Genomic DNA, 18,915 nt, shown 5'->3' with positions numbered 1-18,915 from the left:
TTTCTTTGGGGGGGTGGTGGGGTGGAGTTCCCTCAACTATTTGGGGCGATTACCGTAATCTTGGCTCACCATTGCACACAAGTTTCTATTTTATTGTTACCTGATTTATGCTGTTATAGGGTGCACTTCTATTCCCATAGAGGCTTTGTGAAAGTATGAAGAGATTATAGGGTTGGAAGCTTGTGGTTTAGATAAAGATGATTGGGTTTTCTGTGGAGCTGTGTGGGCTACATGGTTCAAGATCTCAGGCGAAGTGTAAAAATGGCAAGATCTTGCCAAATCTCTCCAAGATCTATAACTTTTTGGAGAAAAAAAAAACACTAAGGAGCAAGAATTTTGATGCTTTTGCTTGAGGATCTCCATTCCTACACTCGTTTAAGCTTAAAGAGTAGAGAATATTACCTTCTCATCCACATTTGGAGTTACTTTTCTTCTCAAGAACCATTTTAAATAAAATAAAATCTTCTCAAACCGATTTTTTCATGGAAACTTCGTCAATAATTGTTGATTTACATTGTTTGTTTTTTTAATATGTGATGCATATCACTGATCTATGGATTCATGGAGGGAAATGAAATTTTATGTTTTTAATTTTTTTTTTCTGTTTTTATTTTTCTATTTAAATAAATGATGTATACTGACCTTATGTTGTTATGTAGCGTATCTTATGTCATTTCAAATTTTCAATGTATGTTAATTTGACTCATCAATCATTAATGTTAATTGTTAATCAATTTAGCAATTATCTATGATGTCTTTTAAATTTTATGATTATGGTGTGTCATGTATTGATTGTGGAATGTGGATTGTGGACAGAGCATACTGGTCTAGGGTACGAAGAGTCGGAGACTACTTACATAGGGTATGAAGTCAAAGTACCATTTTAAGTTTGAATTTTAAAAAACTGATGTTTCCATTGTGTTTAGAAGTCCTAAAATAGGGTAAATACCTAGTTTTAGGGACTACAAAGACCATATGGCCATTGAGACCAACCACCGAGTCAACCGCGGAAAAATACATGATCTTGGCCAGATCTCCCTTTTTGGATCAGCAAGATGGGGGGTGAGAGCGAGATCTTAAACCTTGGTGGGATAAAAGGTTTGGAGAACTAATGGAATCATGGTATTTAAGGTGCACGGCAAGTGATTTTAAAGGTTGGAGTTGAGGTTTTTGGTAGAACTAGTATTAAATAATGAAATCAGTAAGAGGGAAGAAGAAAAAAAAATCATAATCACGCGATGTATTTGATTTAGAGGTACCTAAGAATCACCCTGGCACCAGGGTTTTAAGTATTGGTGCGTATCGTATCGGTAAGGGCTGATACCAATACATGAAATTTTTAAAACCCTTTTGTATCGATACGTATCCTACGATACGCACCGATACGCACCGATACTCACCGATACACACTGATACGTACCGATACTCTATGGAAAAAATAAAATCGAGTGCAATGTACATTTCGATATGTATTGGTACGCATCGGTGTGTATCGATACGTATCGGTATGTATCGACCGATACATACCGATACGGTACGATACAGTGCGCTACAGTCATATAATGGCCAAGTTGGGTCATTTTTCAGAAAAACACTATTTTTTGAGGGGTTTTTGTTCCAAAGTTGCTGCCAGTCATATTTCTCTCTAACTAAAGTGGAAATCAATGTTGGGAACAAGGATTTTACATTTATGGGATAACTACAAACCTTGAATTCTTAGTGCGATACTCTCAATTTAGTGTTTATGCATAATACATGTTATCAATAGCTTTTTTTAACAAATTTTTAATGTAAAAGTGTATAAAAAAAGTGTTTCCTATCCATTTATGTGCGTATCTCCGATACAATACAATACTTTCCGATACGTATCTTGATTTTGGCCAACCGATACAACGACCGATACCGATACTTTAATCCTTGTCTGGCACATGAAGCATCACACCTTCAAAGTAGTTTTTGCAAAAAAAAATCTCAACTTTTGTGAAAAATGAAGGATAAAAGTTTATTCATTTAATATTTTATATTGATATCCCTAATTTTACCCAAACTCCAAAAGATATAAATCCCATCACATACTGATACTTTGTGAATATTTTGGCTATAGCTCTTTAAGACCACATCAGATTAGCAGGATCTTGGATCCATTAGATTGTTAATGGAGAAATTTCTATAATGACACCTTTCTTGGAAAAATAAAAGGTCCCACTTGCTACTCTAAACCCAATGGCCCAACTCCTTTCGCCTTTTATTTTTTTAATCTCATCTCGTGTCTTTCCCTAATTTAATTTTCTTTGGCATCTCACTTTTCAGCCAGAAATCTTAGTCTTCCCTTAAATGACATCTAATTTTCTGATTAGACTTGAACAATTCTTAAAACTCTAAATTTCTTTCTCAAATTGAAACCTTTGCTAATCCATATCATCCTCCACCTAACATTAGTCTGGATCCCTCAAAAAATTATATGTTTTTGTTATTGTTCCTCATCAATTCACTGCTGATATGTAATTAATTGTATGATAAATCGCTGCCAAGTGTCTGTCAGAAGTCCCAATCCAAATGTAGGACTCGTTTACCTCATCCATCCTACATCATCCTGATTGGTCTCTTGAATACTGAAATTTATTGAGTTGGGTTATTGAGCAAGGAATAAAAAATCTGATGCTACAACTATCCCACTTTACGACTATTGAATTTCTACTTAGGAGGCTTGCTTGGCAAGCAGATCATTGATCATAAAGAGGATGAGCTTCAAGAGAATGGTTCGGAATTCTTGCAGAATTGAACCATACAATGCTAGACATGAGATAGATCTTCCGAAGAACTAGGCTTTTTCTAGAGTATTCCCAGGGTCGCTAAATTCTTTTGTTCATGTCTGATGCCATTATTGTCACAAATTTATGGTTATGAAGTTTTCTATTTATTTAGTCAAGGTTTATTTTCCGAGCTTGCAATTGATGCCTAGATCCGAAATTTATTTTCCTCATTGAGCTATTATGATGCAACAATGCCCACAATTGTCTTTCCATCATTATAGCTTATTGTATGAAACATTAGTTGCTAAAGTTTGCCATGGCTTTAGGAGTTCCTAGTTGTTGGTTAAGCTAGTTGCTACCTTGGGACTCCAAAATCAAATCATATATGAATGAGGAAGTGGGAGTATGTGAGTGAAGTGCTTGACTAAAAGAGCTTTTAAGTTATCTTTTTTATTTGATGAAGTATAAAGATGACTTGATATAGTGATTCTCTTCATGGAAACTGATTATATACGACACAATATTACACTACATGGTGGAATTAGGAATGACAACTTTTAAGAACCCCAAGGGGGTAGCGGAGTTGGCAAGGGACCTTCACCTCAGGAAGCTTGTGGTTCTAAGTTCGACTCCTCTTACCTCATTGGGGCCACTCACATGGGGGTGTTTAGTGCTCTTCACTGCTTTTTGTGAAATTTGAATGGTTTCATTCAACCCCTATCCACGTGGTTGTGGGGTTAGTATGGGCCTGCCAGGACTAGTCAGGCCGAAGGCTTGGATACCAGTCGTTAGCACGGGAAGAGAAAAAAGGGGGGGGGGCATCTGTTGATTTTTCTGAGTGTAGAAGTGTAGGACTAGGAGAACGGTGCAAGTTTCGTGCGTAATGACACTTCAATTAATTCAGATGCCTTTTTTTTTAGATTTTTTCTCCGATCTAGTGCATTTTTATTTTCCATCAATGGTAAAAACATCAACTTTGATACCCCTATCAAGCAGTTGATGACACATGCCAGTAGTTAAGTCTTCTAGCAATGTGTCACATTCATATATTATCTACTGTTGGCTAGGGTACGAGGAGAAATGAGATTTAATGCTTAAAGTGTAGATTTGGAGATTTCAAAATTGTAGCAGCACGGTGGATAGAAGATCCAATATCTTTAATAATGCATACATTTCAAGTTATTGACTTGTTCTCTTGTTAATTTTCTCCAATCAAATTTATTATGTCTTTCCAATATTTAAATGTCGCAAGATTCCAAATGGTCTTCTATACATGCTCTATTTTTACTGACATTTTCTATTAATGTCCAATTCTGGCACTTGTATTTGTGTCCCATAACCTAGCTGCCTATGTACATAGAGCTTCTTGGAAGAAAAGATTGTAAAAGAAAAATGAAATCATGCCTTTATGAGCTTTGAAACTATAATTTCTCAGAGTTTCAATGATTCTATAATGTAAGGTGAAGTCACAAATGACATACCCCAGAATAGGATCACAAACCACCCCCCAAATAGGTACTGGTTTCGGCTCTTAGAACAGTAATTTACTTGGAACCACTAATGGATAACAGTAGGCTATAACAGCCCTTGAAACACCCCCCCCCCAAGGAAAAAAAAAAAGAGAACAAACTCGGCCCAAAAGTGATAACAAACAGTAACACAATACCCTCTATCGCAGGGCATAAATCTGGGGTGAAAACTCAGAAGATTACAAGGAAACAGAATACTAACCAGCAACCACCTGATTAGGTGAATGAGTCATCCAAAGATGGGCTGGAACTGATGGGGAATATGTGAGATCGATGGTCTTCAAGTACTGGAATGGCTCTCTAAACAGCAGCTAAAGACCAACAGCAGGTTTGCAACACTTTAAGAGCCAACAGTGATGATCAGTAGCTTCCAAGGATGGATCGATTTGGTCTTCTTGTAACCAAAAATCAAACTCAGAATATTGGGGAAGATCAGTATTGATGGGGAGAAGAGGGGGGAAAAGGGGGATATGGGACTATCTCAGTCTAGGATCTCTCATCCATGGCCTGTCACCGTATTTTGACTCTCTTAGGACAATGGGGATGCGCAAAGCAAACTTTCTTTCATAACTTCAAATTGTGGGGGACCTCTTAATGGTCATTACATTATATAGACATAAAACTTGCCTCACAAGAAAGAACATAAATAGAAACATACCAGAAAGGGAAACTAGGAAAGTATCTAAAAAAGATCTTCCTTGTACAAGAAGAATCAGAATAAAAGGAAACAAAGACTTTTGGATACTCCTGAAACTGGAAACTAAGTTGTTTGTCCTAAGTAAAGACAAACAAATTTTCACGGAAGGAAATAAACTAAAAGGAAACAAATCCTTGGACAAAGAAAGTCTTCTAAAGGTCTCCATCGATATCTTGCTGTCCAAGACCAATTAAAATAGAAACTAATAAAAAGAATTAGAAAGTAAACTATTTCCTCCATGCCATCTGCCCTTGGGACCCACAGAATCTTCTAGAAGCATTCCCATAGGTAACAAATATAGGCTGTGACACTGTTCATTTGAACAGTAACGTGAACAGTGTTTTTGGTCTTATTTTCTTGATGTTTCGATCTACATCTATTTATTTCCAGGATACGTGATTACAGTTGTTGTGGCATTATATTTCCTTATAGCTATCTCCTATAGGCGATGTTCCTGCCTTTATTCTGAAAGAGAAAACAAAACTCTTGCAGGGCTATTATATATTCTGGAATTTTATTAATGTATTTTAGGTAGCATTGAGTTGTGAAAATATTAAGCTGCCTCTATGTTCGTTATGTTCTTCAGAAAGATGCTTTGATAAGCGTTGTTCCTTCAGCCAACCATAATGCATGATTACTGTTTATTAATTATATCACCTCTTCTGTTTCCTTAGTTGAAATCTACTAATACATTCTGCAATCATCAAAATATGAATCTCTGCAGGAAGGGTCACTGCTGAAAGTGTCATCTTCAGCTTTGGTACCGTCCTCTTGGATCTTCTAAGTGGGAAACACATCCCTCCAACTCATGTAAGACATCTACTTTATCATCCATTCAAACCGTGGTGTCTTTTTAAGGGTTTTGCTCTGTGTAAACTGTAACCATAGTTGGTTACACTCAGACTCGCCATATTGAATTTTATCCTTCTTTGCATGTGTAGGTAGGGGCAGTATACACCGTATTTAAAAATTCCTTTACAGTACAATATGGTTAGATTAGGAATTTTGCCCTTTGTCTTTGTAACGAAAGCTTAGCAACCGGAACCTGTGAAGAAGAAGGGAACTGAGAGAGAAAGATTGAGGGAGAAGAAGAGTAGGGACTGCCAAAGAGAGTAACAGCCAATGACTTGGCAGTCCCCATCATTGCATATTTATAATAATCAAAACCAATAACCTTACAATTAGAGAACTTGTGGAAATAGGAAACAAAAATCCTAATCAGACCAATTTAGGAAACAAAGTACTAGCCTAAGGTTAGCCTAAATAGGAAGTAATAAACTAAAGCTAAGAGATAATATTCGACCATGATAGGAACAGTCCCCCAATCGTGGTATACACCAAACTCCCCTTGGTAGACATAAACAGATGAGGGTTGGTCCATTTGAGAAGAGGAATACTCACTCATCAAAGATTTGAACCCCTAAAACGCACAAGAATTGGTTAAAAATGAGTTATCGAGGTGCATTTGCGGACATTTATGCCATTCAGAAGAAGTTTTCTACAGAGAGAAAGCCTGTTACAGGTAAGTAGAGAGGCTTTTTCAAAACCAGAGATTCTTATCCTATTCCGTTTCAGTGGCTCGACCAGTAACCAATGGTGAAAACTCAAAAATCCATGGTTTCCCGGTATTTCATGTAATTTCAAAAATGTCATTTGACTGTTATGGTATTTAGTGGTATTGCTGTAACTTTATCTCCTCAATTATAGAATAAACTCAACCAACCTATTGGTTATATTATAGCTGGACATCTAATCTTATATCTCTTCAAGGGTAGTTTGAATCAAGTTTGCTTTAATTTGTTCATTTGATCTTCCATGCACTCACACAGGCCCTTGACATGATACGTGGCAAAAACATTCTTCTCTTAATGGATTCACATTTGGAGGGAAACTTTTCAACAGAAGACGCAACTGTGGTGGTTGGGCTTGCTTCTCGTTGTTTGCAGTATGAACCTCGGGAACGACCAAATCCAAAAAACCTTGTTGCAACACTCGCACCACTGAGTACAAAACATGATGTGAGTTCTTTTATCTGGCTTCTCATTGAAGCTTACTCTCTTGTATCTCGTAAGATTCTCCAGTATGGTATTTACTTATATGTGTGCATATGTGTCTTTATGTGGTCTCATTTATTTGCTTCATATGTTGTCATTGGTTGTAATGCAAGAACTTGACCATTGATAATACCTGTCATTTTATAATTGAAATTGGCAACAACCCAGACACTGATTGGAGAATGATGCATTATAGGGAGATCGGATCTGAAAATCTGATGAAGTAATTGAAATTTAGCATATGAATGCTGAATGGTTTCAATATCGGTACAGAGAAGAGAATTTTTCATGTCTCATCCTCATAAACGATAGATAAACTAACTTCATTTGTTGGATAACTATCCTCTCTTGTGCCTTATCAATTTGCTATACCTATATCAACAACAATATTGTCTATAAATTACCAACATTTGTCCTGGTTCCTGTATTGATGCTTCTTGAATACTTTATATTGTAGCAATTATTGTTCCTAATAACTTGTTAAATATTACAATTTTTGGTATAGTTGCATAGCCTAACCATAAATGCAACCAGGAACAAAAGGAAGATGAAAGAATCATTAGAATATATTTTTACCATACTTGATGGGATACCTCTGATGGTATCCACCTTCCGAATCTTTGGATATGAACTGTCATGGCACAGTTCTGTGGATCAATGTCTATGTCTGCATCCCCATATCCAGGTATCAGTTGGGGTGAAGTGAAGTTTAAAGTTGGTGGTTACCCAGTGAAGTGAAGACATTCCAATCAATGTCCATTTCATAGGGTAGATTGAGAGATCTGCCAGACCCTCTCCTTCTCTTAATTGTTTCCAACCAATGTTTGACGGTCATGCATATTATTCTGTTACTCTTTGCTCAATTAAGGGGTATGTGAGAGTATGGATTTTAGTTCTCATCTCGGGAACAAGTTTTGGTGTCTGGACTGTGGGGAATTGGATTCTTTGGCAATATTTTCTCATTTATACAGAGAGTTCTAAATTGTATATGGTAATGTGGACCATATCTATTATCATGTCTCTAGGGGATATAGTGCAATAGTGGGGAATTGGATTCTTTGGCAATATTTTCTCATTTATACAGAGAGTTCTAAATTGTATATAGTAATGTGGACCATATCTATTATCATGCCTCTAGGGGATATAGTGCAATAGTACGTACTCTATGTAAAGTTATTTTCTTTTCTTATGGGGATCGGATAAGGCTGCGAACTTACTAAAATGTTGATGCATGTAATGTGCAGTGTGCTATCTCTGTGTCATATCATTGTCTCCCTTATGTAGATACATTTTCAATGTCTCACTTTTTAGCTGTTTTTCCTCCTCCCACAGACTGTCCTTTAGATTGTCCTATTTGGTTATCCTTTTAGTCCTTACTCATTATGTGTGCTACTTGTATTATTATGATACATCTAAATTGCTTAAACATGTTATGTTGTCCTTGGTTTCACTAACAATTTGTTTGTTTCTTGTTTATCCAAGATGGATAAGCAAGAGTGAAAAAATTGTCATTTTCTAAATTCAAATGGTCCTTAAGTTGGGGCAGATTTCAACTTCGAGCAGGAACTCGGAATGCTCTCATATGCTACGAGACTCAGTGCACAAGGCTCCCGCTATAGCAGGGTCTGGGAGGGGTAAGTGTATGAAGCCTTACCCCTGGCTTCGTAGAAGAGGCTGTTTCCAGGTTTAATGCTCTATTATAGTTATATCCAAATATATATTGTGTGAGTGATTCATCAATATATATATATATATATACATATCGTGTTTGTTACTGTAGGTGATATATTTTATTTTTACTTTTAGCCGCTATAGGTACTTCCTCAACCAGAATTTTGGTGTGATGATGGTCTGGCTGGAGTTTGTCATTGTGCTTCCACTCTAGGTTTCCTTCAAACTTACTGAGTGGAGGCTAGCCAAACTCTATTTGGTATGGGATCCTTGTATACCAACTTTTCTTTTTTGTCTCTTCTTTTGATGCAGATAAGTTACAGAAGCAAAGTTCGAAATCTTGGGTTTCGGCTTTCAGCCGAGTTTTGGGCCGAAACCAGATATTCTTTTTCTGGGCTATTGCTAGAAATTTGGGCCGACGGTAATACTAGATTGTCTCAGGTTCCACCGAAACATCTGAGATTCGGCCGAGATTTCTGAGTTCTCGAAATACAGAAGTGGATTTATTTAAGCTGAAATAAGCCTTAGATTGGGTTACATATGTGTTGGGCTTTCAAATGGGTTATCTTTGTAATAGGCCCACTAATGCAGGAGTGGCTAATAAGAAACTCACTTCCACAATGATAACCCCAAGTACACAAGTAACCTTTCAACAATGACTTTAAGAGAAGCTGTTAGAAAACCAGAGAAATAAAAGGGAACAACCAGCGGGCAGTATCCAATAGTATAACCTGAAAACAGTAGCAAAATCCAACCCAAAACTATCCCAAAAGAGAGGAGAAAGAAACCTGCGATTGGGAGGGAGAGAGAGGGGTGCGGCTGGCTGTATGTAGCTCCCATGGAGCTGTATTCCTGGTCGAATGGAGGTCCCTTGAAGGCAACAAAAACCTGTAAGTCTGATAGAATTCTGACGGTTGGAATTGAAGATATGAAGATTCTTGATTTCAGCCCTAGGAGAGAGAAAAATCAAGAATTGCAGGTTCCAGCAGTGAACAGCCTCTGATGATCTTCCAACAGGGATCGAGTGGCCCTCTGGGAGAGTGGAAGAGATCCTCAAAAGCCCCTTCAGATCAGACCTCGGATGTAGTAAAAGAGACCAATGGATACCAGAATTTGGGACTTCTTGATGATCGATCTTTGGGCAGTACAGGTCTGGTTCTTCTAGTGTTTTATTGGCAAAGAACAGTGGACAGAATTAAAGATTGACTGCAGAAATTAAAGGATAAACGCAAGAGAAAAGTGGGGGAGGAGTGGCTGTCTTGGCCAGGGCTTCTCATCCACAACTATCTCAGTTGTTCTAAATCAATAGCTGCAGCTTTTCTTTATTTTTAAATCTGAAAACCACGGTTACAAAAGCTCTTCTATATATAGAGGGCAGACCTAGCTACAAGCAGCTATACTAGAATTAGGAGATGAACTCCTAATATAACTAGGAATTAGAAATAGACTAGGACTTATAACTCCAACATGGAATGGCTCACTTAACTAACAGCCCCTAGTGGGCCTTACAACCGATAGCCCACATGGCCCTTTATTGAAAATAAAGTAAATAAAAGAAATTGGCCTTGGGATGGGCCTTTCTTCCTGCGATAGCCGATTGGTCCTCCCAATGTGTGGATCTACATCATCCACTTTAATGGTCCTAAAATATGGGTAGGAGGTAGGCATACTAGATTTACTTTATTAGTTAGTCTATTCTTTATTTATAATTCTTACTGAAGTGTTTTAGTTTGATTGGAATAGGTCTCTATGAGTCCAGCCTTCTATAAGTTGTTTCTTTATTTTATTCAGTGTTTAGTGGCTGTAGACTACTTTCATGACAAGCTATTGGCTGGAGGAGTTTTAGACTTAGTTTGAATCTGTTTTTTGACATTTTATTTAAACATATGTAAGGGCTATGCCCTACCCACGAATTCGAGAAATAAAGAAGCTTTGCTTCATTTTGGTCTGGATTTATGCTTGCATATGTGGGACTGAGGTGTGTTTATTCTTATGGATTCAAGAGTTTTTAGCTGCTTGGGATTTAGTAGCAACCCTGGTGGATTCCAGGTTGGGGTACTGGTGAGATTCCAGCCCTACTGATCAAGTAGATTTCTGATCACATCTTCCTTTATATTTCTGTTTTACTTCTCCACCAAATTACAGGTCAGTTATATCAAATCTTCTAAGCTCTGAAGTTTTGATATTCTGTTATAATTCTTCAGTTTCAGATTAGCTTCTGTTCAGTGTTTGATTGGCTGAACTGTTGTCACTAATCTAAAAATTATAGTTATTGGTTTGTTTTCCTTGCAACTGTGTATAATTCTGCTCTTCAGTCTCAGAATCAAATAGATTTCTGGTTTCCTACTTATAGTCAATTTCTTCAAAATATTAGATTAGCTTCTGTTCAGTGTTTGATTGGCTGAACTGTTGTCACTAATCTAAAAATTATAGTTATTGATTTGTTTTCCTTGCGACTCTGTGTATAATTCTGCTCTTCAGTCTGAGAATCAAATAGATTTCTGGTTTCCTACTTATAGTCAATTTCTTCAAAATATTAGATTAGCTTCTGTCAAAATATTGGTTTTTTGATTGATTTTAAGATCTGATTTCATATTACTGTTAAGGTTTTCATTGTGGTGTTCACTCATAAACTACATTAATTGATTCAGATCATAACCCTTTAAATTACAGCAATCAATTTATATTCTCAGTCTTTGAGTTCCAGTTTCGCAATCCAAGTAAATTAGTTGCATATCTATGAATCTGTTCGTCAGGTTTAATCATCTTTTGTAGACATGTTATATTGTTTGATTAGATAAATTGACATATCTTATACACCGGATTTATTCTGGTTGAGTTATTTAATTTTCTTCTAATTTTCTATGTGGTGATGTGTTTTCATTAGTTCAGAGGCCTGTTCTTTGATTTAGTGCCTGATCAGGACTTTTTGGCATTCAGGTTCCATCTCATGTGATGCTTGGAACCCCAAAGCATGAGGAAGCTCCTCCTACCCCACAGCATCATCCTCTCTCTGCAATGGGTGAGGCCTGTTCACGAATGGACCTCACAGCTATCCACCAGATTTTGGTGATGACACACTACAGAGATGATGAAGGAACCAATGAGGTAATTGACCTGTACTGATGGTTAAAGGATTTGGCAAATTGTCTATTAACTTTGCTGCAAGAGATGCATCTGTTTGTGGTTTTATTTTTCTCAGTTATCGTTCCAAGAGTGGACACAACAAATGCGTGATATGCTGGAAGCAAGGAAGCGTGGGGATTTTGCATTCCGTGATAAAGATTTTAAGACTGCAATAGATTGTTATTCTCAGGTATGCTTCTCTGTTGCCAGGGATATGTTGTCTTAGAGTCTGTGTGGACAGATTGAATTTCAGCATGCTAATTTACCATAGATCCAACCGGTGGATTGCTCGACTCCCCATTTCTAGGGGATTTCTTGAATGGGTGAACATGAAAAATGATGACACTGTTAATCCTATGATTGCCAACTGTTAAGTCTAATTCATATGTTGTTCTTCATATAACATTTTTCTGTGGCTAGTATTCTGAGTCATAATAAAAGAAGTTTAGTAACATGGTATATGATATATGATCTATTTTTCGCCGGAGAAAAATAGAGGACGCCACTTGGTTTGGAGAATGGATCATGATGCTCTAGTCTTGACAACTTTAGCGAGCATCAAAATTCAAACAGTATAAAAGCTGGAGGCAGAGAAATATTAGTAAAACAATATTTTATTGTAATTTTCTTTTCCAATTTATTTGTGCCAATAGATCTGCTAGGTCGATGTCCTCTAAGATGGTTGCTCGTTTTTGTGCTTTGTGCAGTTCATTGATGTGGGAACAATGGTTTCCCCTACCGTTTATGCCCGACGGAGCCTGTGCCATCTCATGTGTGACCAACCTGATGCTGCCCTCAGAGATGCAATGCAGGCACAGTGTGTCTATCCAGAATGGCCTACGGCCTTCTATATGCAGGCGGTTGCGCTTGCCAAGCTTGACATGCACAAGGATGCTGTTGACATTTTGAATGAAGCTGCGGGACTAGAAGAAAAGCGGCAAAAAGGTGCCAGGGGATCCTGAGAACCCTGAAACGCAGCAACCCCCATGGTTGCAGATTGCACCCACCCACCCACCCACCCACCCCCACCCATTGTTGTTGACAACAGATAGAGCTTTGAGTAAAGCGAGTTGTGGATTTGCTACTCAACCGAAGAAAAATGTAATATAGCGAGGTCGTTCTTTTTCTTGTAACTATGCATGTGCTCTTTTCTCCAATTCTTATATTTTCATTGTAAGGCATTTATATGGTTTTAAGATTGTGTAAATCATGGAATATATAATACAACAGGATTTTTCTACAAGCCAAAAGTGGTTGGTGAGTTAAGCAACGTATAACTCAGCTTTGCCATCAATAAATAGGCTCATGAACTCTTCCCCATCCACACTTTCCTTCTCTATGAGAAGCTGCGCAAGCTCGTGAAGGATGTCAATGTGGGTTGTGACGATCTGCTTGGCCCTTGAATATGCCTTCTCCACCAATTCTCTCACTTCTGCGTCCACCACATCTGCAGTCGCCATGGAGTAGTCCTTTTGGGAAGACATCTGCGAATTCAAAGCACCAAACCACTCTTAATGACAAAGAAAGCACTCCAAAACCCAATAATAATAGAATAAAAAAGTTCCTATACGGCTGTCGATGAAGCAATCTCCTTCACATTCCACCTGTGTTTTTTAATTTCCGATTCAAATCCAATCATATACCTTCACTCATGGGTACCTCTAGCTCCCCTTGCAAAGCAGGGGATGTAGGGGTGTGGCAAATAAATGGCCCCTCTTAGAAGGTCAGGATACTTCCACCTGTGGCATTGAGGAAATTGGGGGGAAGGAAAAAACTCTCTTACCTGCTGACCAAGGAAGGGATTACCACCAGGTCCACCAATGGCAACCTGGCCAATCTTTTTGCTGAATCCAAATCTTTCAACCATCTGCCTTGCCACCCTTGAAACCTGCATGAAATCGTTTGATGCTCCAGTTGTAACATTCTCTTCCCCAAATATGACCTCTTCGGCCACCCTGCATTTGTTAATGACAGTGACTAAAACATAAGGCTCAGCTGTATAGGACTGTAGGAATATCAACTCTATACGTAATGGGTTAATCCAGAAAACATTAATACCAATACCTTAATCCGAAAAGGAAAAAGTTTGGAACAGTCATGTATAGTTGCAGGCAATTTCAGCCTATAATGAACAGATGAGTGCTCCTGTCCTCTACTCATTAAATAAGAAGATGGAAGTGAGAGGAGAAGGGATATGTATGGCTGAAGGCCTATGGTTCTTTGCTAGAAGTAATACCATTTCAATGGTCTCAATCAATAAATCAACAAACCTTGGGAAGGATGCACATTTTAGGTAGCCTAGGGTAGATGAAGCTGACAATTCTAGAGCTTAATCTATTTAAGGGATTCCATAAGATGAGGTCTGTGACGAACCTTCCACCTAGTGCAACAGCCATCTGATTCTCCAGGTAGCTTCGGCTGTACAGTCCTGACTCGAGCCTCTCTTCACTTGGAGCGAAAAAGGTAAGTCCTCCAGCTTGGCCACGGGGGATGATGGAGATCTTGGCGACTGGATCGTACTCAGGCATAAGTGCACCAACAAGAGCATGCCCCGCCTCTGCAAACATGTCAAATGAGTATAAAGTATAAATGCGCAAATGCTCTTCAAGACAACTATTACAAAATCTGGGAATGAAGGGTACAGAAAATGCACAACAGTTATATACCATGATAAGCGACCAATTTCTTTTTCTCTTCTGAGACTACTGCATTTTTCTTCTCAGGCCCAGCAATTATTCTTTCCAGAGCATCTGATATCTCATCTTTGCTTATTTCCTTGAGGTCACGCCTAGCTGCGAGAATGGCAGCTTCATTCATAAGGTTTTGCAAGTCTGCTCCAGTAAAACCAGGGGTCCTTCTTGCAATCTTGTCAAAATCCACATCTTTTGCAAGTGCCTTTCCTCTGGAGTGCACCTGTCACAAAACAGCATGACATAGTTGGAAAAAAATTAGGCTTCATTGAAGGCACTCTTTCCAAACTTATAAATTGGATGGAAGTTTATAGACTGAAATATTAGAAACGCAAAAAGGTAGGGCCAGACTTGGACTGACTTAGCAAGATAGTTCTTGTTTGAAGCATAACCATATCCAAGAAGAATGCAGTTCTAAAAGTTTAAGGAGAAGGGCTGGACTTAACTAGATCAACTGTGTGGGAACCAGCAGAGTAACTATTGTGTAGGGTAGTATGTAGGCATGAAGGAAATGAACCAATCACAACAGCTGGATCAAATTTAAACGCTTGTAGCCCCTCTAGAATTAATAAATTTGTTCATTTCCCACAGTTCTACCTTGCAGTAGTTATTCACATACTCATCAATAGAAAGAGTAAGAGCTCCTTCTATCTGCAGTACAGCATTTCCTCTTTCTGGTTTCTAAAATTGTTTCTTAAATCAAAATGTTTTTGTTCCTATTCACTAGGTTTAGGATCATTCCTGCTTGCTGTATGATCTCTTTCAGCCCTAACAAGGAGAACTACATTTCTGAGAGAATCTGATGCCAGACTTAGAGATATACTAGCTAATTCATAGCTTCAATTTGCAATTTTTTTTTTTTTATTATTATTAATTTTTTTTTAAAGTAGAATCTACTATTAATTTAGATCCTACTATTAATTTAGATCATAATATTTGTACATTCCCTTCAATTTAAGATTTGTCTCAACTTCAAACTTTAAATCCTAGTTTCTTTCTTTTTCAAAGTATAAGTGAATCCATAATGGGTACTTTCTAATATTTTCCGCCACTCTAGGAAACGAAAACAGAAATTTGATGGAGCTAACCTGAAGGATCTTAACTCTACCGGCCACATCAGGTCTGTCCACGGTGACCTGGCGATCGAACCTTCCAGGCCTTAGCAAAGCTGCATCAAGAACGTCAGGCCTGTTGGTCGCAGCAAGCACGATTACACCGCTGTTGCCGGAGAAGCCGTCCATCTCCGTCAACAGCTGGTTAATGGTCTGCTCCCTCTCATCGTTCCCACCACCGAGCCCAGCCCCACGCTGCCTGCCCACTGCGTCGATCTCATCGATAAATACAATGCAGGGAGCTTTCGACTTTGCCTTCTCGAACAGATCCCGAACCCTCGACGCCCCAACACCCACAAATAGCTCCACGAACTCCGATGCCGCACACGAGAAGAAGGGTACCCCAGCTTCTCCAGCAACGGCCCTGGCCAAGAGTGTCTTTCCGGTCCCAGGAGGTCCCACCAAGAGGCAACCTTTGGGGATTTTGGCTCCGAGAGCGGTGTACTTGTCTGGATTCTTCAAGAAATCGACTACCTCTTGCAATTCCAGTTTCGCCTGGTCGGCACCTGCGACATCGGCGAAAGTTACTCCAGTCTCAGGAACCTCCTGGAATTTGGATTTGGAACGACCAAAATCCATGGGACCGCCAAGCCCGCCAGGTCCACCAGGGCCTCCCTGGGCTCTGCGGAACAGGAAGAACAACCCAGCAAAAGCGAGGAAGGGGAACAACAGATTCCCAATGAAATTGAAGAGGCCATTGCCAGAGTCCCCCTCAGATACGGAAATGTCGACTCCGTTCATGGCAAGGATGTCGATGAGGTCAGGGTCATTGGGGACGGTGACGGTAGCACGGCGGCCGTCAACGGCGGAGAGCTGGAGGGTACTTCCATCTTTGCTGAAACGCACACGTTCGACTTTGCCCTTCTTGACCGCATTCAGGAACTCGCTGTATCGCCATTGACTACCATCGGGGATATCAGAGGTTGACTGGGTTTGAGGTTTTGGGGCAGTGAGGATAAGGTTCTGAGAGAAGGGAGACGATGGGGAGGAGTTAGGTTTTGTGGCTTCAACTTCCAGTACCGGTGGAGGAGACGAAGAAGAAGAAAAAGAAGGGTTGTTGATGTTATTATCAATAGCGAGAGCGGGAGGAATGCTTGGCGAAATTGAAGTGAAAATTACGGCAGCAAGAGCAGCCTGGGAGGGTATGTTCATAAAATTCTTGGAATTGGAATTGGGTTTCCCTTGAAGGAGGCTTCGAGTGATCAGAAGCTTTCTTCTATTAGAAAAGGAAGACAGCGGTAAGTATGGTCTGGTGTTTCTTGGGGAGAGATGGATTCGAGTACCCATGAAAGTCGAGGGCAGGAGGGCGTTAGCGCTGCTGCTCGTTGAAGCCATCCTCTGCTCCTTCCTCCTCTCTTACTATGATATGATATCCTTATCCTCTCACAGTTGAGATGGATACTCGCAGTTCAGTAAGAGTATGGAATTTTGCTCTAACCTTAGGTCTCTTCTTTGAAGATCTTCTTCCCTGTAAAATCTGTTTTTATTTCAGGGATCAGTTCCCAGTTCCCGGTTCCCACTCATCATGACCAATAAAATGGAAGAAATATGTAGCACGTATGACATTTACGTGGTCGACGTACCACCCAATCATTTTTCTAGTCTTGAAATGCAGCTTAACAGATATTTGGGAGTAGACTCAACTCCAGAGTACAACAATCGAAGCTGGTCCCACAAGATGTGCGGTTAACAGAGTTGCACGTCCACAGTCAAGATTAGTGGAGGATGGAAATTTCATCTTTTGTCCGGTATTAGACTATTTGTGGAATCGTGTGAAATGAAGAGTCTAGGTAGAGTTTGGATCGTTCCAGATATTTGTTCTGTGATGATATGAAAGGTGGAGAAAGTTGGGGCTTGTGTGCAAGTTTGGCCTTGTCGGCCTCACTAAGCCTGAGCGGTCCTGCTGAGATACCCTGGTTCTAAGGACTGCCCCGAGTCAGGTTGAGATAGAGCCAGGGTTGAGGCCTTGGGCTGAACTAATTTGACCTTGACTTCTTTTTCATCCTTTATTTCTTCTCAGGGCCAATTAAGGTCAGGCCTGCATAGCTCTGTAAGGCTGAATTTCTAGTCCCCGCGTTTGGAATGGAACGATTCAATTCAGTTAAAGAGACTCAAGATTGGACTGGAGTTTTAAATAATCCCACCCTATTACAGTCCTGGGGGAAACCATTATCAAATATTTATTTATTTTAGATTTTATTTAAAAATAGAGTTATTTTGGAATCAAGAAACAAAGAGAGAGTATATGATGTTTAACTTTAGTCACACTATAATAAATAATGACATGACCACTATCAAGGGGAGAGAGATATTGTGAACTCGTAAAATGAATTTTTTTGGATACTTGGGTTCTATCATAAATAAGGAAGAGAATCTAAAGGATGATGTATCACATAAAATTAAGTAGTAGGATGTATAAATTGGGGAAGTAGGACCGATGTGTCCCTATAAAACTTAAGGGAAAATTTTATATTGTATGGCCGATTATGATATATGGTGCGGAATGTTACCCAGTTAAAAAACAACATATTGATAAGCTGTGTATAGAGGAGATGAAACTTTTAAAATGGATGAATGGAAAAACTATGATAGATAAGACAAGGAATGAAAGCATTAGAGCGAATTAAAGAGTTATCCCCAATTTATTATTAATTTTGGAAAAATAGTTTGAGATGGTATGACCATGTTCAACGGAGGTCATTAGATGCACCAATAAGGAGGAGTGATCTGATTCAATTAGAAAGGACGTGAAAAAGCTATGAGTAAGTTAAAAATGACCATAGAAGAAGTGGCGAGGAAAGACTAGCACATATTTGCTCCAAGTACGATATTGAATAAAGGTCTAAAATCTGGATAGGAGACCCATATAGCTGTGCTGGAGCAGCTTAACTAAATATTGTTTTTCTTTTCTTTACGAATTAAAAATTGTCTGATTCAATGGAGAAGAGAAGAAATGGGGAGTAAAAACGGAGAAATAAACGATGGGAGCAACATATTTAGAATCCAAATAAATGTATAGAACACTTGTATTTATCATTTGTGTATTTGTATACAAATCTGAACATATAATAAGATCAGTGAGGCACTTCATCTTGGGGAAAAAATCGAAGAAGTGAGGATGAACATGTTTGGTAACTAATGATTAATGGCTGAGGATGTTGAGGAACAAGACCCTGCTCTTGATTAACCGCCTAAACACGCACTGCAATCCCTCCTCAAGATCTTTGACGCTCCACTCCAGACCTTCCAACCATTGCTGCACATCTTGGTTTTGGACTTGCTT

At 39.0% G+C, this 18,915-nt stretch overlaps 2 protein-coding genes across 2 annotated transcripts in view; one reads left to right on the top strand and one right to left on the bottom strand.

Moving 5' to 3' along the window:
• LOC122083331 (serine/threonine-protein kinase BSK1-like) overlaps positions 1-13,080 on the top strand; it is a 15,360-nt gene extending 2,280 nt beyond the window's left edge. Inside the window, exons 5-9 of the mRNA XM_042651090.1 lie at positions 5,704-5,789; positions 6,809-6,997; positions 11,645-11,812; positions 11,907-12,020; positions 12,538-13,080. Coding sequence (XP_042507024.1) covers positions 5,704-5,789; positions 6,809-6,997; positions 11,645-11,812; positions 11,907-12,020; positions 12,538-12,792 — 812 coding nt within the window. The 3' untranslated portion in view covers positions 12,793-13,080. The remainder of the gene's footprint in view (positions 1-5,703; positions 5,790-6,808; positions 6,998-11,644; positions 11,813-11,906; positions 12,021-12,537) is intronic.
• LOC122083330 (ATP-dependent zinc metalloprotease FTSH, chloroplastic) lies at positions 12,978-17,116 on the bottom strand. Its single transcript, XM_042651089.1, has 5 exons — positions 15,609-17,116; positions 14,497-14,743; positions 14,204-14,387; positions 13,614-13,785; positions 12,978-13,314 (listed from the first exon to the last, which is right to left on the bottom strand). Exons 1-5 carry the CDS (start codon positions 16,965-16,967, stop codon positions 13,093-13,095), a joined length of 2,184 nt encoding a protein of 727 aa, XP_042507023.1. The 5' UTR covers positions 16,968-17,116; the 3' UTR covers positions 12,978-13,092.
• Between the last annotated feature and the right edge of the window lie 1,799 nt (positions 17,117-18,915).

Source organism: Macadamia integrifolia, chromosome 7, assembly GCF_013358625.1.
Source record: "Macadamia integrifolia cultivar HAES 741 chromosome 7, SCU_Mint_v3, whole genome shotgun sequence".
Taxonomy (NCBI): domain Eukaryota; kingdom Viridiplantae; phylum Streptophyta; class Magnoliopsida; order Proteales; family Proteaceae; genus Macadamia; species Macadamia integrifolia.
This window is presented reverse-complemented; position numbering and strand designations above follow the sequence as displayed.

What these genes read in the sequence shown, in the direction of transcription:
- LOC122083330 (XM_042651089.1), bottom strand. Translation starts at nt 16,967, where the DNA reads ATGGCTTCAACGAGCAGCAGCGCTAACGCCCTCCTGCCCTCGACTTTC. An exon ending in GTAGAGTTAAGATCCTTCAG is followed by an intron (nt 14,744 to 15,608) that starts GTTAGCTCCATC and finishes GTTTTGTGACAG; the next exon opens with GTGCACTCCAGAGGAAAGGC. An exon ending in GCTGTTGCACTAGGTGGAAG is followed by an intron (nt 13,786 to 14,203) that starts GTTCGTCACAGA and finishes TAACAAATGCAG; the next exon opens with GGTGGCCGAAGAGGTCATAT.